The sequence below is a fragment of the Grammomys surdaster genome, unplaced genomic scaffold, assembly GCF_004785775.1.
Source record: "Grammomys surdaster isolate TR1022 unplaced genomic scaffold, NIH_TR_1.0 126035, whole genome shotgun sequence".
NCBI classification, from domain to species: domain Eukaryota; kingdom Metazoa; phylum Chordata; class Mammalia; order Rodentia; family Muridae; genus Grammomys; species Grammomys surdaster.
The window spans coordinates 6,198,350-6,221,068 of NW_021620848.1; the positions used below are offsets into that span (position 1 = coordinate 6,198,350).

Below are 22,719 nucleotides of genomic sequence, written 5' to 3' on the forward strand. Positions count from 1 at the left end.
CCACCACTTACAACTGGTGCTGGGAACAGAACTAAGGACCTCTCCAAGAGCAGCAAGTACTCTCAAGCACTGAGCCATCTCTCCAGCCCTCACAATTGTATTTTTTTTTTTTGGTTTTTTGAGACAGGGTTTCTCTGTGTAGCCCTGGCTGTCCTGGAACTCACTCTGTAGACCAGGCTGGCCTCGAACTCAGAAATCCACCTGCCTCTGCCTCCCAAGTGCTGGGATTAAAGGCGTGCGCCACCACCGCCCGGCCCTCACAATTGTATTTTAAAGGCTCCCGAGTCTGCACTTAAGCTTAGAGTTTTGTGTACAGATCAGTGAGCCTTTTCCTAGAATGCCATACTTGATGGAACACTAGACAGCCTGCTTCCATGGTCCCTTCAACCAAGATAATCTGTGACCTCTGTCTTCTAATTTGGGCCTTCCTTTCCAGAAGCTTTAGAAGTGGGAGGCCCGCTGGATAAGAGAGTAACAGGGCTGAGACAGTAGTGGCTGCACAGTGCTGAGGAGAAGGGGGGTGTAAGTCTACAGTGCCATGGCTGCTTCCCCTCAGCCTCCACCCCCTCGCCTCCTCCCCATAGACAGGGTTTCTCTGTGTAGCCCTGGCTGTCCTGGAACTCACTCTGTAATCCAGGCTGGCCTCAAACTCAGAGACTCACCTCTCTCTACCTCCCAAGTGCTACTACACGTGGCTTCTAAGTCATGAAACACTTAAATTTGTAATATTCAGGTGACAGTCTGAGGGTACAGCAGGGAACACATTTGAGTCAGGCCTACACATGCCTACTTAAGACCCTAGTCAGCTCGATCTAACTGCTTCTTGCCTGCTCCCTCAGACCATAGTTGCTGTCTCTTTGTCTGCTCTGCTATGGGCCCCCACAGAGGACTTTCCCCCCAGGTTCTTCCATCAGCCTGACTAACCAGACAGCCAAGAAGGAGGTCCCTAGTGACACCTCTGCCTGTCATCTTAATGCTTAATGGAAATGGCTGAGTCTGAGAATGTCATTGCCATGTGTGTTTGTGTGTGTGTGTGTGCGTGTGTGTACATGGGGGCACAACTCCCAATGCCTGCACTGCACCTCCACATCCTCTGCACCCCACAAGGAGCCTGGTGTGTGTGGCATTTAGCAAAAACCTGTTGATTCATAAAGAAGAAAAGGACAGTGTGAAGGTCACTCTGGCACATGGGACGCACGGGGACGTGGGATAAGAGGGCACCCTGGCAAATGTGTGCACACATTCATGTTCACATGGATTCTCTCACACACACCACGGGGGATACACGTAGGCAGGACATAGGTGCTCAGACACAGGCCCCTCAAAGGCAGGACAGTCTAGAACATCCTACCCACACTACCTACTTCTTCCTCTCCTGATTGAGAAGGTGTTCCCAGCAGTGTGAAAGGACAGAGCTCAGTCCCTCACTCAGCTACAGACAGCAGTCTAATTCTGAGCCCTGGCCAAGGAGCAGGCAGGCCACGCACTGGGCCAGCTCTGCCAGACTAGTTCCTCCAGTCGGGTGGCAGGCAGCCATCTCCATGTTTCCTTGCTGTGTTTCTCTGCTTAAAACTCACCCCACCCCCACGCTCTGCTAGTCAGTCAAGAGACACCCACTCTTTCTGGAGGTTTCCCTAGGAAATCTCTTCCCACGCTCACCGTCTGCCTTCAAGTCTCTTCCCCCAATCCAGCCCCGGCTCCTGTTCCGTCTCTGTGCAGTACACACCTTCTCCACCTGGACAGGGATCCTAATGTGCTTCCTGATGGCATGTGTCATCCTCACCAGGCACATGTCCTATGAGCTCTGAGACAGTTTACCTCTGAGTCCTGTGGGAGGCACTATGCCAGGCCAAGCAGGCAATGGAGGCCTCACCTCACCAGAATAGAGCCTGAACCTCAGGGCCTATCCCTAGGAAGTAGGCGTTTCTGAACCAAGTCCATGGTCCCTGAAGTACTGAGCCACTGGGCCTCAGGACCAGCCAAAGGACTGGACATACGGATGGCCCTCGGAGCTCAGTTGAGGGTGCAAACTTTAGCTAAGGCAGGCTCCTGTGATCAGTCACCTTTCCAAGGACAGAGGAAAGGGTCATAATAGGAGCTAACAAGCCTGGAGTGGTCACACTCCAGCTAGCTATCTTCTACCCCACTTGGTTCCCTCAAGACAACATACACCTTACCCTGTTTCCTAAGGTGCCTGCCTCTCCATGGTACCCCTGAGTGCTGCCTCTGCCATACTTGCCGTGAGGCAGAGATGCCTCCCTCAGCCCTTCACCCATGCTATTCCCTTATGATGGCCTACATGGCCGTCTGTGAGATACAGTCACATTCTGAGAGGTCATAGTTCCTCTGTTGGTGAGTCTTGGAGACCTACTAAGTCTCTCTCTATTTCTCATAGTGGGAAGGAGAACGAATATCTCTGTTCTCGGTCCTGTTGAGCCAGGCATCCAGCAGTTCTGGGTCACCTCCCCCCATCCCCCACTTTGACCATCATCCTTCCTCCACAAACTCAGCTAACCCATATAGAGCACCCACTTCGGCCATGGGCCAACAGCTGGCAAAGTCAGCCTCCTCCAAAGGTCTTAGGACCCCTACGATCAATAAAAGGGGCTGAGATCCTCAGAGTATCAGGGACCCTCCACCCCAGAATGACAGACCTCTAAAGATGCATGTGTTCACATGTGGGAAACACACAAACACACAGAAGGGCACATGCACATGTACATACACACAGACATGTATAAACATTTACATACAGGCACACATATAGGCACACAGACATATACACAGAAACATACATAAACACACACACAGAGGTGCACACACATACACACATAGAGGTGTGCACACACATACACAGGCACACATACACACAGAGGTGCGCTTACACACAGGCACATACACAGAGGTATGCTTACACACAGGCACATACACACACACATGTACACACACACACATACACACAGAGGTATGCTTACACACAGGCACATACACAGAGGTGTGCTTATACACAGGCACACGTGAGCACACACACACACACACACACACACACACACACAGGGCACCTGTCCTCCTGGTGGAACAAGGATGGTGGGGTTTGGGGATGCACCCTCACCCAGCTCTGAGACTGACGACTTCCAGGACCTCCCAGAACCTTGCTTCTTGCCTGATCTAGAAGCTTCTGAGAGGCTTCTTGGTCCAACCTCTCATTTTACCCCAAGTGACTTCCCCGGGAGCCTGCAGGGAGCCAGACACCAACCAGCATTGAGCTAGGCACATGGGTAGCCTTTGCTGGTGTGTGCTGCCCCTCAGTGATCTCCTCAGACTCCATTCTCCCTTACACTCACATAAAACTGCAATACCAAAGGTAGATCCTCTTAGGTACTGTACATGTACTGAGCTTTATAGTGGAAAAAGTAAGACGTTCCCATCTCCTTGGGAGCCAGCTTTGGTCAGCTTGTATATAATATTGCCAACAATACTGCCCCTACTGAGGACATGTGTTGACAGACTGGACAGCCATGATGTGTACCCCTTTCCAGATGAGGAAACCAAGGTTGCAAGGTACAGAGGTAACTAAGTCCCCCAAACAATGCCCCCCAAAAGAACTCTCACTTAGGATTTCAGGGAAGGAAGAAGAAACAGAGTAGAGGGAGGGGTCTCCATTTAAACCCTGTCTGTGCTGTGTGACTCTGACCCAATGCCTTTCTATCTCTGGGCTCATGATTAAACATCAGTTCAGTGAGTTAAGAGTAAAAGCAGACAGCGCTCTCCCAGTGCCCTCTCCCCAAATAAACTTTATTTTATTCGAGAAAAACAATCAGGGAGCTGACAACCCTGCTGCAGCCCCGGACCTAACAGTGCCTCTACATCTGGGGATCTCAGCTCAGAGCTTTTAAATTAAGCTTAGGGACCTCTGTCTCTGGCCTCCAAGTTGGCAACACAGCTTGTTCCCAGCATAGGGAAAGCAGGATCCCAGAGAAGTCAAAATCACTAAGATCACCCAGCACTAAGAAAGTATCTGTAAGAACCATTTGTGGGAAGGGAGAGCCAATCACCTTGGAGTCTCCCTCAGAGGACAGCCCAGTAGTCCTCCTTCATCTCAGACTCCATATGACCTCCACACAACCCCTCAGTCTACAGAACTGAGTCTTGGAATCAGCTGATTCCACTAACAGAAAAAAGTCCCTATTTAAGCACAGAGACCAGGGTATCATCTACTCTTGGAAGAGTCAGGCATCTTAACCTTCATGTGTTCGCAAAAAATAAATAAAATAAAATCGGTTTCACTCAAATGCTGCTGGCTTGGTTGCCATGGATACCACCTAATCATGAAGGATGACTGTTACTTGTTCCCATGGAAACAGTGGCTGGAGGAACATCCTGTAATTTCAGCTGTCGGGTTGCACCGTCCAGATCTTAATGGTTGGAGGCAGGTGGAGGTGGCGAAGACGACCATGGATGTTGGGAGACTCAGTGTCAGCGGAGGTGTGGAAAGATTGGGTGCTAAGGAAGTGGGTGGGGGTCCTCACAGTGATTAGGAAAATGTAAATCAGAACTGCCAGATACCAATTCACACTTTTCAGATAGGCTTTAGCCCAGTCCAAAACTGAAAAGAAACTAATTAAAAGAAATTAATAAGGAACCAGTCCTGAAATTAAAATGAGCAGTGACTCCCACTGCTGGCAGAGATAGAGTGCTACTCATTCATCTCTGCTGGTGGCATGAAAAGGCTCTGGGGAACAATCAGACAATAGAGAGCATATACACACACACACATACACACTCACACACCCCAATGGACAGGCAGATGGATAGACTCATGGACTGGTGAGAAATCTGTCCCTCTTACAGGTCCAGTCCAGAAAAATGGTTCATTCCATATATGCCGCAGAAAGACATTTGCAGTAGCCCAGCATATAGCACATACGAGGGGACAGCATAAATGTGTTGCAGTAGGGCATGGAAAAGTGCGTGTTGGATTAGTCATCCAGTGGAATACCACACAGCACAGAAGAGGACACAACTCAGGAAGACTCTACGTGGAGCACAAAGGCATGTCATAAAATCTAAAATTTATATAGATTTAACACAAATAAAACAGGACCAGGATGTTTCATGAAAGAAAGAACAGTTGCTAAAGAAGATAGGATATGACACTCTTATAACATTTTTCATAGGAGTGTTCACAGAAGCTTTATAATAACCCCAAGTAGACACAGACAAGCAGCCTTCAATGGGGAGTGGTTGAGCAAACTATAACACATAAAAAATGAATAATGACCCCCAAAGAAACCTGCACCCCAATTCCTGGAGCCTGTGAACATGCCACTCTGACAGAGAGGGACTCTGCAGATATGTGCTTGAGAATAAAAAAGACTGGGAAGCAGAAGGCTACCCCTGGGGACAACCCCTCCACAGGAGCCTTTAAATGTGGGCAAGGACAGTCAAGATTGGAGCTAGAGCCATGGCAGGAGGTGAGAGACAGATGTTCCAGATGCAAGGGAGACCTCCGTGCTCCACAGCTGGCACGCTCTAGAGAGCAGAGTGGACTGGAGCCGTCAGTAAGCAAGGGACAGAGGCATCAGTCCGACAACCCACCCCAGAGAACTACACTCTGCCAACAGGGAATGGGCAGTGGCTCGGATTTCTTTTTGTCTCTTGTTTCTGTTTCTGAGACAGGCCCTTGTTGTACAGTCTAGGCTGGCCTTGAACTTCCACTCCTCATGCTGGGACACAGGTTACAGCAAGCTTCCCTCTAGGGTCTTCAGAAGGGAAGGCAACCCACCACGCTGTGACTGAGTCTAGCCAGGCCAGTGCTGGAATTCCATCCAAACTGTAAGACAGCACCTGTGTGTGTCGTCTGACAGGTTTCAATATGTGCAGCAGCAATAGGAATAGACTATTGGGGCTGGAGGGGTAGTATGGTTCAGTGGTAGACACTTCCCAGCAGGTGTGAGGCCCTAGATTTCATCTAGGAGCAGGGAGGAAGGGAGTCAGGGACAAGCTGAAACTGCAGAAGGAACTGTATGGACTACAGAGTGCTAGTCATCTATGAAAAAGGAATGCATGACCGAGCCACATGATGTGGATGGATCTCAAGGGCATCCTGCTACTGATGAAAGCCAGCACCTACACGTTCTACAGCACTGACACCATTCAAAGTGATAAAACAGGGGCTGAAGCTGTAGCTCAGTAGGTAGAGCATTTGCCTAGCATGCATGATGCCCTTGGTTCAATCCCTGGCACCCCATGAACTGGGCACAGTGCTGCACACCTGTAATCCCAAAACATGGCAAGTAGAGGCAGGAGGGTCAGCAAGTTACTGTCCTGGACATAAGCAACCTCTCAGGGTGGCAATCCTTGTCAGGGTGACCCCAGGACAACAAAGTGATACCAAACAAGGTTGTTTCCTGAACTGTCTAAACAGTCTGCAGAGACAAGACCACTGTCATCCACAAACATCTCGCTTCCTCCTCTCAGAAAAAAAAAAAGAGGGGAGCCATTACTTCTTCATCAATGACACACAGAGTTAGCAGCTTCTGAAACGCCTCTCCCAAGAAACAAGAAACAGGGCACCTGGGGTGGGAGTGAGACAGGATCTCAAGTTCAGGACTAGCCTGAGCTACACAAGGGATCTTGTTTCAATTAACCACAAAAAAGAGACCTTGTGAGACCTAGCCCTGCCTCCCTCCACTTGGTGACAACAATCAATTAGGCACTAGCCCCACCTCCCTAGACTTAGGCCAATCAACCACTAGCCCCACCTCCCTAGACCTCTCCCAGGGCAGCCCAGACTGTAAAGAAGGTTCTTCCTGACCCTGGCGTCCAGGGTGTGCCTCATCACCTTGAGTAAGAACTGTAGCTCTGTTTCCAGAATGTTCCTGGTGGACATTTGCAAGCAGCCAAGGGGAAGCAGTTGGCTGCAGGCCTGTCTATACTGTTTGAACAACTGCCTGAAAACCTGTAATCATCTCAGAAGAGAAGCTGAGGCTTGTGGTGGACCCTTCAGACTAAAATGCATTTTCTGTCCACATGACTAAAGCAAAGACATTCTCCTTCCTGGGCATATGTTCACAAGGCAACAGAAGGAAACAGCAGACAGCTTCTCTTTGGAGAATTCGAGGGCCTAAGAGTAGAGGCAGGTGACACACAGTGAGAGAGCACGACAGCTTCTAAACACTAATAGTAAAACATATACAGGTGACATGATCGTTCAATACAAACCATTCCCTCTGCGTATGTCTAAAGAGAAACGAAACAAAGAGGAAAAAAAAATTAAAAACCAAGGTTGCATATCAAGACTAACAGCGGCTTAGATGACCAGACAGCAGGGAAGATCATGGCAAAGCTCTAATCAGCATGGGTCTCGGGTGGGCGCTAGCTACACTTGGGCCGTGGTTCGGGAGCTGAGCAGGGTGCCTGAGTGCACTTAGAACTTTCCAGACAGAGTTATAGCAGTGGATGCCTGTGTGTGTGTCCGTGGTATGTACATGTATGGTATGTATATGTGTGTTGTATAGAAAGGCATGTGTGGTGTATATGTGGTATACATGGTGTGTATGGTGTGTACAACATGGTGTGAGTATGCATGGTGTATGTGATGTGTGGTAGGTGATGTGTGTGTGCTTTTGTGTGTATGTGTGCTTTTGTGTGTGTGTGTGTGCTTTTGTGTGTGTGTGTGTGTGCCTGTGTGTCAGGGAAGCATATAAAATTCATTGTTCTGTTCTCTGGTGATATTTGTGAAAGTACCACAAGCTCGTAGTCTCCTGCCTCAGACTGCATGCCTCTTCCCAGTTAAGCTTTTGGCTTTCCATCTACAGCCAGGAGGTTACCAACCCCTCACCTCCCATGTGAGGCAAATACTGGCTCCCAAAAAGCCACGTCTGGACACCTGGAGCCTGTGAAAGTATTTCTTCAGATGGCAACATGGACTCTTCAGAAATGATAAGGGCCTTCAGCTGAGAAGGAAGGCCACTCTGCACACAGTGACAACAAAGACTTTAATTTTTATTTATTTAATTTGTTTATTGAGACAGGGTCTTGCTAAGTAGCGTAAGCTGACCTTGAACTCAGGGTCCTGCCATCTCAGTGTCCCAAGTGGTAGGTTACAGACTAGTGTTACCATGCCCAGACACAGAAGGAGAAAGCAAGGTGAGAGAAGACAGAAAGACGGCGTCACCAGGGAAGCAACAGTGAGGCAGAGGTGAGGTAGTGAGCCCAGAACTGTAGGCAGACACCAGAAGATTAAACAAGGAAAGGAAACACACTGGCCCCAGGGACTCCCCAAGGATCACAGCCTTAAGACCCTTTGACTAGCCCACTGAAAAGAGTGCAGACTTCTGACCTCCAGATCTCAGATTACACATCGGTTTCTTTAAGGCACTGCAACTGACCGACTGACCGTTACAGCAGCCACAGGTACCGACATGTCCCCAGTCAAGGTTAGTTAGTCTTACTGCATTAAAGGTGGAAGGCCAGGGTCACTGGCCCATGCAGGGCTGTGTTCCCCTCCTCAGCCTAAGGAGAGGGGCTTCCACCCAGCAACACAGTGGCATGAAAATTAAATGTGGATTTGTTAGAAAATGAAATGTGAGGACTGGCAGATATCTCAATGGAAAGAGTACTTGCTGTACAGGCGTGGGGATCTCATCCTCACACCCACATAAAAGCTGGGCACAGAGGGCACATCTGCGGCCCTATCACTGGGGCAGTGGCAGAAAACAGGGGCTCAATAGGCGAGCCTGGGGTTTAATGAGAGACCCTGTCTCAAAGGATATGGTGGAGCAGTGACCGATAAAGACACTAACTTGCAGGGCTCACTTTCCTCCCACAGGTTCACCCCACCCCCACCTCTAGGGACACACAAAATAAAATCTGAAACTCAAAAATAGCTGTATGATTCACGTCTACGTGCAAAAAACCTTTCATCCACACCCTTCATATTTTGGAAAAATTATTTTATTTGTGTGGATGTTTTGCGGGCATATATGTCTGTACACCGCTTGTATGCCATTCTCTGAAAGGCCAGAAGAGAGCGTCAGAGCCCCTGGAACTAGAGTTACAGATGGTTGTGAGCTGCCATGTGTGTGCTGGGAATTGAACCCATGTCCTCTGGAAGACCAGCCTGTGCTCTTAACCACTGAGCCATGTCTCCAGCCTAATATTCTTTGTATTTTATCCTGACAATACAAACAAATTACCGTCAAGAAAACTTTAGGGCATGAAGCCCTAATTAAGACATGCCAAAGGGTGGCAGCAATACTAGATTCACCTCCTTCCCACTTCATTCATTAGAAACTATTTCTTTCTTCCCTCAAAATCGCACCTCAGTACTTAATGTTCTGTAATGTTTTGCACCTTGTTTAAAAATTGTATCATTACATGAGATTGCTATGGTTGTGTGATTCAGCGGGTTTATCTCTCTCAACAAGCTGAGATATGCATAAAGCTAAGTGTGTTCATTCATTTTTTACAAGGTTTTATTTTTAATTCTATATATGTGGTTATCAGTGAGTGCATGTGAGTTTAGGTGCCCATGAAGGCCAGAAGTGTCTGATCCCTGGAGCTGGAGTTACTGGCAACTGTAGGTGCCAGGAATCAAACTCAGGTCCTCTGCAACAGCAGCAAATACTCTTAATAGCTAAGGCACCTCTCCAGCCCCTATATACTCAATTTTATATATGATGCTCACACTTTCTTACCTCTCTGTGTCTACTAACCTGGAATTCAATTTTAATCATCTCCAAATTTCTTGTTTGTCTTGTTTGCTTTTGAGACAGGGCCTCAGGGAGCTCAGGCTAGCCCAGTACTTACCAAGGATATCCTAAAACTCCTGATCCTCCTGCTTCACTTCTCAAGAGCTAAGATTGCGGGCACCTGCCACACATGGCTCCGAGTCCTGATTTAATGATGTCGTCCTATCACAAGGCTGTACCTCAGTTCCTAGTGTTTTAGCCTAAGTAGCCACTGACTCATAGATTGTTTATCAGAACCTTTGAGAGACATGAAGTTAGACTGGAAAAATCACAGAGCAGGGCAGCTTTTGTTCAAGAATAGATCATTCTACAGTCTGTCCTTGGTACCTGGATGGAAGGGGAATTAATGGGAATGGAAAGCTCAAGCCGCCTGCCGGGGCAGGCCAGGCGTCTGTCCTCTATTTCAGATTCAGGAGTCCTGTGCTTCTGAGAAACTCACCAGGCTAACCGGTCAGGCTTCGAGTATGGAGAACTCTTAGTTCCTCCAAGGTGATTAGCATACACACATGCACACACACACATGCACACGTGCACACATACATACATGCACACTCACCCACACACGCACGCACGCACGCACGCACGCACGCACGAATGCACCTTTTGAAACATTAGCTCATAGGCTGGGGAGGTGATGAGGACCTGAGTTCTGGATGGAGTCCAGAAACAGATCACATACATATGGTCAACTGACTTCTGAGGGAAGGACCGAGGAGCAGGCAAGGTTTCCCAACAGCAGTGCTTGCACAACTGGCTGTCTGAATGTATAAAAACAGATCTCCAGAAACAGAGAGAGGCAGTACTCGTGTGGTGCCAGCTCTGACTTCAACAAAAAGAAATCAGGTCTGATCATGACCATGCAGCTACGGGCAGTGAGGCAGGACATAAACCTAAGGGAGCCCAGAAGCTGAGGTGTGCCAAGTGAGAGGTTGATGCCTTGCTCCCTCCAGACTCAGAGTGTCCTTCCTGCCAGGACCCGCGCCACATTCCCAAGACATTCACTTTTTAGCTGAAAGGGATGTTAGGTCATGTTCAAACGCACATTTTGAGTTCATGAGACTGATCAGGTTTGGGGAAAGGAAGGCTACATGGGCTTGAATTGTCCCTCCCAGGCTCATGCTTTGAATGCTCAGCACCTGGTGGGGAGCATTATTTTGAAGCATGTGAATAAAGACTTTAGGAGATGAGGTTTGGCTGGGGGAAGCAGGTCAACTAGGGGTGAGTCTTTGAAGGTTATTCCCATTTCTGGTTCAAGCCTGTTTTCTCTGCTTTCTGTTCTTCTAGGATGTAAACAGCTTACACAGATTCCTACCACCACAAGCCAGTATCTTCAGAGGTATGGTGTGTGTGTGTGTGTGTGTGTGTGTGTGTGTGTGTGTATGTGTGTGTGTGATGGATTGAAAGCCATCTGAGACCATGAGTCAAAATAAAGTCTTCCTTCCTTTATGCTGCTTCTGTTAGGTATTTTTATTAGGTTGCAGCGACATAAAAGTAATTAATTTAAGGTCATTGTGATATTTCAGCCTCTCTCAAATAGAAATGGAATTCAAGCTGATTCCAAGTTCAAAATGTGGTTCAGAGTGAATGGGTTCTGTCCTCTGCTGTGGGGAGTCTGTAGAAGGAGACACGGGGACATGCAGAGAGTGCTCAGGGCACCCACCACACCCAAGGACACTTAGCATACAGCAAGGTGCTCCCAGGGTAGGGGTGGGCCAGGAGGAGGAGCCATATGTGTAGCTAGTTCTCAGGAGCTCTGGACATAGCACCTCACAATCCATCCCAGGATGGAGCCTGTCCAGGACAGGGGAGAGTCTCATTTCATTTTGTGACCTCCAGTGGGCCTCATTAGAGGCCCTACAACTGTGATAGCATCTGTAGACTACCACAGTTGCGTCTTTAAGCCCCTCCAACTCAGACAGTAAGCAATTGGTTTTGACACCACTTGCTTCCTGTGCCTCATCCTGAAAAGTACCATGTGTCCAAAGAGCTTCTCTGTCTTCCAGAAAACTCTAGGTATCCTGGCTGCTCTCCACAGACTACCTACCCAAAGATTCCTCACTCCTCAAGCCTTACTTCTGTATCTCGCAAGACTTCTGGTCATTTCTGTCTGCAGGTTACCCTCTCCTTTACACAAATTTTTCTTGTCTCTTCTTAGCAGCTCCAGGGCCCATTCCAGGCTGCCGGGGAAAGAAAACTGCCATCTCCTCTGCATCCCTGGAATCTGGAAAGCAAGGGAGGTCTCTGGTGTTGTGTTTGGTCCTCCCTTTGACCTCTAACACTGTCCAGTCAAGTACTGAAATCACAGTGACCATCGTCTCTGACTTCCTAATAGCAGAGTTCAAAACAGGAGACTGGAGAAATGGCTCAGAGCTTTAGAGCATTTACTGCTCTTTCAGAGGACCCAAGTTCAATTCCCAGCGCCCACATGATGGCTTACAACCTTCTGTAACTCCTGTTCCAGGGGATCTGATGCCCTCTTCTGGCCTCCTTAGGCATCAAGCATACATGTGGTGGACAAACATACATGCAGGCAAAACACCCATACACATAAAGTAAACAGTTGGTTTTTGTTTGTTTGTTTGTTTGTTTGTTTGTTTGTTTTAAATAAAGGAACAGATGCCATGGTGGCCCTATTACAGCAGCACTGCTGTTCACAAACCAGAGATCAACATGCCCGGGCCAGCACTATCCTCAAAGCAGTGTGCAGTCTCCCCTCTTTTCCCACTTTGCCTTCATAGCAAGCAGTACCCTGGAAGACAAAAGGAGTTGAGTGACCTGCCAGCCTCCAAGCCCTTGTGACCTCTGGCTCCTCCTCTCCTACACTTCCTTGAGACCTGGGGTTGCCACACTCCCCAGACTGCTCTGATCCTTCTCTCCCTGTGCCAGTCCAGCCCCAGTGTGGAGCGTCTTGGGGCAGACAGCTACCCAGGGTGCCTGTTCTCACTGACACCCATTTTCTCGGCCTTTCCTGCAAGTCAAGCTGTGGCTCTCAAGTCATTTTCCCACATCACAGCCCTGAGAAGTATAGGGAGGTTTCCCATGCACTTGGCCAGTCTGAGCCTTGGTTTTCTTCACCTACAGGGTCTGTGAACCCCAGGACTGAACACAGTGATACACTCCTGCCACGGTGCACATGCTCAAGAGATAGAGGCTCATCACATGTCCTTTTCCAAATCCTTCCTCTGGCTCCCTGTGCCGCTGGGGGACACTCCTCTTGGCTCACTATCCAAAGCCCTGCCAACCTTTCTGTGCATACCATCTGCTGACCTGGTTACATGGCCCTCCCTTAGCTCAACTCCTTCACCACTAGGACAGGGGCTATTTCATCACCAAGGCAGCCCCTGCCTACAGTGTGCACACAGTAGGTGGCCAACCAAGTGCTGGTTACATGTGTAGCAGTCCCTGATGGGAGAGAACACCATGGAAATGATTCCAGTCCGTCCCCCCCCACCCCCAGATGTCACACTGTACTTATACATCAGCGTGACAGAGCTGTGATTGAGACAAATGAGACCTAATGACAATACACACATTCAAGTCTGTGACATAGCCTACAGTGTCACTACTATGTTAGGCCTGCTCTGGAGCCCAAAGATGTCCAATGATTTGTCTGAGATCACATAGTACCTCAGTTACAATTCTGATTCAAGTCCAGTGTCCCCGAAACAGAGATATAAATAAATAGAAAATCAATGATGTCTAAAACTAGTCCGGATTGCCAGTTTACTGGTTTTTTAATCTCTAAACCTCCACTCCTCAGGCCAAGCAGGACTACTGGCCTGCCAGCTTCTCAGGGTCTCAGCCCTCCTCCCCTCCCCTCTGCTGCCTCCGGAGCGGGCACAGAGCCTCTCAGTCCCATCTGCCTGCCTTCACTACGCTTTTCCATTTCACAGTCATGTCAAGCTTCACCTCCAAGGGCCACAGAAAAAGAAATCACACAGCTCGGGTGCTGACAGCCCTCTCCTGTCTGTCAGGAGAGGGAAATAAAAGCTAACAAGACCTCCAAAGGCAAAATCCCCAAACCTCCATTCAGTACCCAGCAGCTGTCAAAGAGAACACAGGGCCCACAAAAAAGGAGGAGATTCTACCCCAAATGAAAAACACAGCTGCTGCAGGTGTGCGCTGCACAAACAGCCCAAGGGTGTCACCGGCACCCTCGGTACCTCTGAAATGGGTAGGGTCTGTCTAGACAGAGGAACCACGTCTTCCTCGTCCAAGCCACCTTCCCCCATTGTTATTATTTAGAGGGCTGTTGAGATTCTCCTGCTTCCTTATTTATGCAATCAGAGGAAATCACAGCACAGACCTACTTCCAAACTCAAGGCCACGTGGGCCAATTTCAGATGGATAATTAAATATTGAACAAACGCTGAAATGCCTCTACTGGATGAGAATAGCTAAAAATAACCAGCCACCACTCGGAGAGTCGGTACCTGACACTTGGGCAGGCATCACGGCCACTCCTTCTCAGTTCCCCCTCCCCTGACTGCCAAGCAATCTCCCAGGGACGGCAAAGCGAAGCAGGGTGGGGGCTGACTCCCTAAATACCTCCTGAGCAGAAAACAAAACTTCAGCTCCCAGCAAGCTCTGAATGTTCTTGACCAGGAAATACTCTCCCTTTCCTGACATTTAAGCAAGCGGCCCCAGAGGAAGTCACTGGTGAAGTGGCAGGCTCTGTTTTTCTTTTGAAAACAGTCAAAAGGCTTCAGGTCATTTCTAAAGCAAAACACGCATGTGGTCCAGAATGTGAACGAGTCTGAGAAGAGACACACAGGGGCTCCACCCCCTTTTTCTTCCACCAGACCCAACAAGGAATCCATCTGCCTCGCTTTCCTCTTAGTGAGCCATCCAGAAAAAAGTAAGACAAAGCTAACATGTAAGTAGGATGCAAAGAGGTGTAGGACCCAGTTTCAAACTACAGCTCTCATCAGCGCTGCCAGGCAACCTTGGTGAGCGGCCTTGGCTCCGGGAACCTCAGCTTCCCTATTGGGAATATAGTTGAGAAAGATTTTAAGTAAAGTGCTCCACCGGTTCCTGCAGCCACTGAACAATGCAGGCTCCTCCTGACTGTCTGTGTGCTGTGGGCCTCGGTTGGTGCAGAACTAACTAAAGGCATGATAAACTAGGTGCCCAGGAATCAAGTTGTACCCGGACCCACTGAGGTTGAGGGCACACTGGTCTGACCAGTGCTCAGTCACACCAACCAAGGAGACGCCAGGGCTTCCGGTGTGGTTCTAGGTGAGCTCTCCAGCTCTATGTCATCATTGCCAGTTTCATATTTTATTTCACCAGAGTTCAGGCTCCTTACCTGGGGGTGGAAATGACGACGCCCCTACTTTATTGAAGGGTTGGGGAGTTAGACATGGGACATAAGCAGGGGAGGCCCTCCCTCAGCATGGCACCCACATTCAGATGGTAAGAGAGGCTACCTAATTAGTAAAGGTGATGAGGACAGCAGGAGAGCAAAGGCCAGGAGGCTGAGATTCCAGCAGATTAACTGTGGCCTCTGGCTTCCCCCAAGGACCTAATGAGCTCAGTCTAGGGAGTGGGGCTCAGGCTGTCCACCTGCCTCCAAGGAACTCACCTCCCAGTGTACACTGAACCATCCCCACTGAAATACTTAGAGGACAAACTGGGGTAACGTTCTGAGACCTGAAACATGTAACCTGTCAGTCAGACAGGTAGGGGCAGCAGTGGTGGGTACAATCTGTGTAGGAAGAGAAGCCAGCTGGAAGGAATGGTGGCTCCATACTGACGCCAGCAGGCATCTGGCTCGTAGGAGACTTGTCAAAAGTCCTTGCAGGATGGGGGGTTGGGGGGGGGGCTGGAGAGATGGCTCAGAGGTTAAGAGCACTGTCTACTCTTCCAGTGGTCCTGAGTTCAATTCCCAGCAACCGCATGTTGGCTCTCAACCATCTATAATGAGCTCTGGTGCCCTCTTCTGGCCTGCAGGCATACATGCAGGCAGAACGCTGTATACATAATACATAATTTTTTTTTTTTTTAAGGCCCTGGAAGCAATAGTTTAGACCTACCAGCTGGACAACCCCGAGTACAAGGCGGGAGCTGGATGGGCTATCTGGGCCCCCAAGAACTCAGAAGTTGCCCCTGGGAACCAATGGCCTGCTCCAGTCCTTGTCTTGGGGGAGACCTTTGAAATCCAATTTGTCTTTTTTCCTCTTCCTCTCTGTTCCTGCTGAGGGACATAGACCCTTTGGTGGGCTTTGGTCCCAGCTTCTCTATCTTACAGTCTGATGGGCTCACTCCCTTTATGGAGTGCGGATGAGAAGTGTTCCATGTGCTTGGCTTCAGTTTGCAGAGTGCCCGGTGTGTTCCAGCAGAGAACTCGGAGCTCACCGGAACACGGAAGATGCACAGCAGCACTGAGGTATCATCTTCATTTTACACAGGAATAAACAATAGGCCAGAGACGGAGAGCCTTGCCCAAGGCCACGAAGCTTGGATGGGGGAGCCCAGCTCTTCCCAGCCCCAGACTCTGGTCTCTGCCTTGCTACCCATAGCTAGTCAGAGCTGGAGGTCAGGCCTCGTCTTTAACAAGGCCTCTTCCCTTTCCCTATCATATTTATACGGTTAACAGCTCTATTGCCAGTCCATGGCCACCTTCTCTCACAGTGCCCCAGTCCCAGCCCTCCTAGTGGTGGAGGATGGGGTCCTTCTCTATCCACTGCTCCCATGAGACGCCAAAGTGACAGGCCACAGGCACAGCTATGCTGTCATCTGGAGTGCTGGTAAGCCTGAACCACACACCCATCTGGACTCCAAGGGAGATGACAGATGCCATGCTCTAAGCTTTAGTGTGAGAAGCCACACTCCAGCGGTCAGCCCCAGCCCTTCTTGGTATACCTTCATTCTTCAGAGCATATTGAGTGGTTCCTGGGAGCTCACTCCTGATATCCCACAAACAGACTCTAGCAGTCCTTGCAGGGACAGAGGACCAAGTAGGGCTGGGACACACGCAGCAAGACAGTAAAGTGAAGATGGCCGCAAAAGCTGAGAAAACCTGGCCATGCCAGAAGAAAGTATTGGCCAAATGTCTGGCACTTAGCAAGACCTAGCACAAGTCAGCTGTCAGGATGTGTATGCAGAAAACCCCAGACTTCCCTCGGCATTACTGTGGGCACCCAGAGTGTCCAAGCCTTTGGGGCAACAGAACAGGATCCCTTGACAGAGGGAAGACTTGTGAGCCTGGAATGGATCCGATGTTGGCAACCAGTTCCTTCAAAGTAGAACGAGAAATAGCCCTCTCATCCACTAACCACTGTACAGTCTGGAAAAGGGGCCTTGTGTTCCAGAGTCCCCAATAGGCAGGCTTCTCCAGCCAACAGGACTCACTCCTGATAAGTCTGGGAACAAGTATCACACAGCTCCATATGCCCTGTGACTAGGCTTGACTGTACTGAATGACAGGCCAGGGCTTTGGAAGGGTGCTCTATTTCTCTAAGGAAGCTGTTCTTTCTCCTGATAACAGTAAATGGGGAAGTGAGGTACCCTGACTGGTGACACCCTTCTGGAGACAAGCCACCCAAATCCACAAGCCAGGCCCAGAGCCACACAGCACAATATGATGTTTAGATGTCTCCATCCCATGAGGCTCACTGCTTCCACGCAGCTGCAAGGCTCACCCCATCCAACCTTCAGTTGAGGAAACCAAAGCCAAGAAGTGGCACACAATGTGTAACCCTAGGATGCTGGAGACATTGTCAGTCCCTCACAGCTTTGCCAAGAACGACATGATGCTCTCGAAGGCAATGAGCACCCCCCCACCCCCCACCACCCCAATAGGAGGCAGTGGCTTAGCTAACACCCTTGCCTGGCCATCTGTGGGTCTTCGAAACCAGCTACCAACTCCTCCATGCACTTTCCTATTTCTGAACTCAGAGCCTATGTTCCTTTTCCCTCCCTGCTGAGAACAAAAATGAGGTGGGGGCAGAGATGGAGCCAGGGGCTGCCCCAGCCCTTTAAGTATGGCTTCCATTAGGGGACTGACACCTAGCCATGCCAAATCTGACACCAAGGTCAGAAGGGAGTGGTTCTATACCTCAGGGTGGCTTCCTAATAGGCACACCCTGGTCCAACCTCCCCACAGAAAGTGTGGCCAGAGCAGCAGGATCAAAGTTGCGGGTTAGCAGAAGATTAACAAGGTGCCCCTGGCCACCCTGCATACTGACCCACAGCTCTGCCCATACCCACAGCTGGTCACTACGGAAGGGCCATTATCAGGTCCATACTGCTGTCTCTGTCCCCACACTCAGGATGAACTCACTCTACAGGACTGCTGTCCTCTGCCCCCATGCAGGATGAACTACACCAAGGGCCTCTTCCTTTTCCTTCTCTGGCATATGCACAGGCTGTCCCTTCCTGTCTGGTAAAGGACAGCAGTTCACACCTAACTTGTCTGAGCTGCAGGCTTCCAGCTTCCCAGGCAGGACCCATTGCTGAAGCTCAGAGAGACAGCTAGCAGAAAGCCAGTTTTCTCCAAGAAGGACTTGGACCTAGGGCTGAGTCAGTCACTTGTGGCAAAGGAAATCCCACCAGCTCAGCAGACACATTCTCAACGTCAACCCCTCTGAAACCTTCCTTAATTTCCCCAACTAGAATTTTCATCAGGGCTGGTCTCCTCCCCACTCTCAGCAAACTGTGAGTTCCTTCCAGGCTAGCACACAAAGCTGGACGCAGCTGGGAGCCAAGCTCAGACAAGTTTGATCCATTGAACATTGATCGTCACTGGCCTCATTAGCTGAAAAGGAGGCAGAGCCCCCATCCTCTGGGAACCTCCACAGTGGGTACAGATGAGGGCATGGTCCTGCAGGGCACTTGAGGAGCAGAGCAGGCACGGGGAGTGCAGGAAAGGTCCTGGGGGAGCCAAACCATGACGACATTCATCCCAAACCCATTCTCACAGCAAGAATCTGTCACAATGACACCTTCTACAGCTGAGAAAAACAAAGGCTCAGGAAGTATGGTGATCTGCCCATTCAGGAAGTTTGAACCCAGGTCTCTGGTTCCCTGGGCCAGCCCTAGACTAGGCACAGGAACCAGGCAGAGGCCATTTCAGCAAAGGGAAAGGGTGGGGATATCACATGCTTTGGGAAACCCTCAGACTAAAGTCCGCAAACCTGTGGGCAGAGTCAGACAGTTTAAACTTGAACTCTGTGCATAGGGAACTCAATACTTCCTAAATAAACCCTGTACATTGTTCCTGGGGTGGGAAAGTCTTCTCCTTTATGGAGGAAGTAAACTAAAGCACACTGCCTGACTGCTTCACTGACCCTACCCTAAAGGGGATGGGGGGGGGGCAACTCCCACATCAACACCTCTCCAGACGTGCCCCGCGGTCTATGGTGAGGCTGGGCCAGGCCAGGCTTCCCACCACAACCCAGGGCAGAGCCTGTGTGGAAGCCCCTGACAGCCCCAAGTCAGCCTAAAACATCGGGGCCTCTCTGGCTGAAGATCCCATTGCTAGCACGAGGAAAGGTTTGCAGTTCTCCCTCTCCATTTTGAAAGAGGTACCCTTCCAAGGACCATTCAGAGGGGCTCCAGGCCCCTACAAACATGGCTCTCCCCCCAGGAAGCCCATTCAGCTCTCCATCCAAAAGGTGGGGGAGCAAAACAGGACTGGAAGCAGGCTAAGCTGGAACACCAGACAGTGAAGGCAAGTCAAGATCCACTTTGACTACTTTACGGTCGGCGCATGGGTAAACTGATGCACAGTGGGATGGGATGCGGATCTAAGAAGTGCGGAGGAACTGCGTATCAGACCCTCTTCTCCTTGCTCCTGGTATAATGGGAAACATTAGGGACCCCACTTTACCCAGGAGGAAGGACCTACAGAAGCTAAGGCAATGGGGATGGGACAGTCACGGTTGCTCCAGATGAGGAGCCATCACCCACTGACACAGGCGCCTCAAAAGCACCCGCTGGTGATGCTGTGGTAGCAAGGGACTAGGGTCTGGGGTCAGGGTGGCGCCTACCCCTGGCTGGCCGGGTCCGGCTGCGGGAGCGGCTCCTCTGTCGCTGCAGCCGGGGCCGCCGCAGCAGCCGGTAGTAGTAGGATGGCCTCCCGGTGCTCTTCCTGGCGTTGCCGCCGGCGGACATGCTGCCGCCCGCCGGGCACCGGGCCAGGCCTGGGCGCTCACAGGGGCCCCATCGGCCGCTCCGGACCGCCCGGCGGGCGCCCCGCACTCTCTCCCGCGCTCTGGTGCAGCAGCAGGCGAGACCAAAGCTGCCCTACAAAGTAGCTCCAACTCCTCCTCCGCCGCCTCCCCCGCCCCGCCCTGAGCAGCCGGCTCCTCGGCGGGGGCCCGGGACCGGGAGGCTGGGCTGGCACCGGCCCGGAAAGTCAGTGCAGGCAAAATCCTGGCCTGGAGTCGCCGGGGCGACGCGGCCCGAGAGTTCCCCTGTCCCGCTAGAGGAACCCCAGGAACATCATATCCCCGACAGCCATGCCTCAGACTCCACATCCAACCTGGGGTGCCCGGAGCACCCCGTCCCGCCACAGGTGCAGTGGTGCATGTATATATGCATACACACCAAGGCTAGAAAAGTGAAATTAGGGTCCGAGGGAGGGGGAGACTGGACTGGACTGAAACATGAGCAGGCCGGAGCAGCCGCACAAAGGTCTGCAGGCACCTTTCAGTCAGGTCGAAGTCCTCCCTGTCTCTGCTACCTACGATACTTAGCTATTCTTTACAGAAGGGCATCTCCGTCTGATAAAAAATATTACTTTCATATCATTTGGATTATTGTGTGCATTTCAAGCACACATACAGAATACAAGGCACACCTGTGCAACCAGAGGGCTTTGCCAAGCCACTTTGCCCCATCCCCCACAGAAACCAATAGGGGTGCCTGAATTTTTCCTCCCCTCTGACATTTTTAGTAGCATTAGCAAGTTTCTGAAGACAGAAAGTTTCCTATCCTACAGTGGCAAATAGAATCTGAGGATTAGGAAAGGAATGGCCAACTGCCTCTACTACCATAAGATGAAAGACGTTCTCCAAGTCTTTCTGCAGTTCCAGAAACTTCCATCGCTCTGAAGACAGCATAATAGCTACAAGCCCAACCACCTCTCTTTGGTATTTGAAGCAACAGAAATCTTGCAGAAATCAAATCACCAGCAGCCTCCCGCCTACTACCCATCACCTCTTTCAACCCTATTTGTTGCCAGCTTTCATCTCTGTCCTCTTAATGGCCAGCAATCTGCCTGGCTCCTTCCCCCTCCTCTTAGGTCTATCCCCTCTACAGGAAGTCCCTGACCCTCCTGCTCCTAGGTGACCTCCCTTTCTCTCCCTTTCCCCCACAGCAACATTCATCTTTTGCATTATTAAGACCACACCACCTACCAGACTCTTTCACCCCTTCAAGTTCAGAAGAGGAAACTGAGGACCTAAAAGATGTTGGGGGGGGGAGAGTTGCCTCAATTGCACAAAAAGTGCAAGAGCATATGGTTTTTGGCCAACAGCTGTCGCATGAACTCTTAAGGGAAGTGGGGCAGGCTAGACCCTGGAGGAATCTCGAGTGGGTAGGGTAGCCTAGGCATCAATCCAGGCCAGGTTTTTCTCCTCACTGGGGAAGCCCCCTTCCTGGCTCCTCAGTCTAGTCCAGGTCAGTGGAGAGGGTGGGGGTGCTGGAGCACAGCTGGAAGCCAGGCGCCATCCTGGGACAGTGGAGGGTAAGGGGGGAGGGCAGGTCTCCAACCCCAGCTGCAGAACAGTCCAGTCTCCAGTCCTCTGGTCCCTCTTCCTAGAACACTGGCCAGCCCCACAGGAAGCTTTCCAGCTTCCAGGGTTGTCAGCTAGGAGACCTGCTGGGACACCACTACAATAATCTGCACCCAGTCACCAGATTCCAGGCAGATTCCAGTTGTGGGCAGAGTCGTCCTGCTACACCTTAGCATTTGAGAGGTGAGTAATCTCCACTGCTATCGTTCCCAGTTTTAGAAGCTGAAGGTCTCCACCTGCAAAGTTTTAGCGTCAGTGCACCTGACCCACTTCGCATCCCTCTGAGCCTGCTGTAATGTGGGAGCTACAGCCCAGAGGCTGCTGGGTCAATGCTGACACATGGAGCTCAGGCTCTTGCCTGGCCCCCAACAGGCAGCTGTCAGGATGTGTGTGGTAGCCTTGCAGGAGCACATGTAAAGTTTAGGATCCCCATATGTACACAGCAGGATTCCAATGGTTTAGCCTGATCTCTGTCCCAGTCTCTCAATTCCTCTGTGCCTTAGTTTCCCTGCTACAAAGAGACACTACAAAACTCACCAGCTCAGAGTCATCTGCTGAACCACAAGCTCCTAAATTCCTGGCCTTGGAAAAGGAGTAGCCTTTACCAACTGCTGCCATGCCCGCACTTCTACAGGCCCATGGTAGATGCTAGGACATTTGTGATGGGTGTTGAGGAAAAACGGTGGCCAGGTAGGAGCTCAGAGGCTAGGGAAAGGCCTGGCTCCCTGCCACCCCTCCTGGTCTCAACCCTGGAACCAGCAGGCAGACAAAATCTGCTTCCTGCATCCCAGCAGAGCATCTGGAACCAATTCTTCTCCAGAGCCTGCAGCTTCAACCTCCCCTTGTGAGCAGGACCTGGACCCCTGTGGTCTCCTCCCCTCTAAGGGGGACAGCCTCCACAGGCAGAGACCAGATTGGAAGACGGGCACCTGAACACTGCCCACCTCCTTACTGTTACTCTTTCCTGAACCAGCAGAGGACTCGCACCAACCAGCAGGTAAGTCCTCAGGGATTGCCTCAGGTGATATATGATAGGCTTCCCAGCCCTACCCCCGATCCAGAAGCGTGGGTGCCTGCAGAAACTCTGGACCTGTACAGCCACCCTGGCCCACTTCCAGAGGGACTCCTGGGTGAGAAGGTGACACATATCTCTCCATCAACTGGGTGCTGGTGCAAGACTAGTCTCCACCTCACCAGTCAGATAAAGCAGGCATCCCGTGAGG

General features: G+C 50.7%; 1 protein-coding gene across 4 annotated transcripts in view; it reads right to left on the minus strand.

The window, feature by feature from the left end:
• Dab2ip (DAB2 interacting protein) overlaps positions 1 to 22,719 on the minus strand; it is a 153,056-nt gene that overhangs the window by 92,993 nt on the left and 37,344 nt on the right. For 2 of the 4 annotated variants that reach the window (XR_003709659.1, XM_028754673.1), the window contains exon 1: positions 19,748 to 19,871. The exons of 1 other annotated variant lie outside the window; for it this stretch is intronic. Coding sequence is in view for 1 of the 3 variants with exons in the window: in XM_028754673.1 (XP_028610506.1) it covers positions 19,748 to 19,871 (124 nt within the window). In the remaining 2 variants the exon portion in view is untranslated. Of the gene's footprint in view, positions 1 to 19,747; positions 19,872 to 22,719 lie in introns of those variants that run through there. One more of the 4 variants, XM_028754674.1, reaches the window with a different exon arrangement.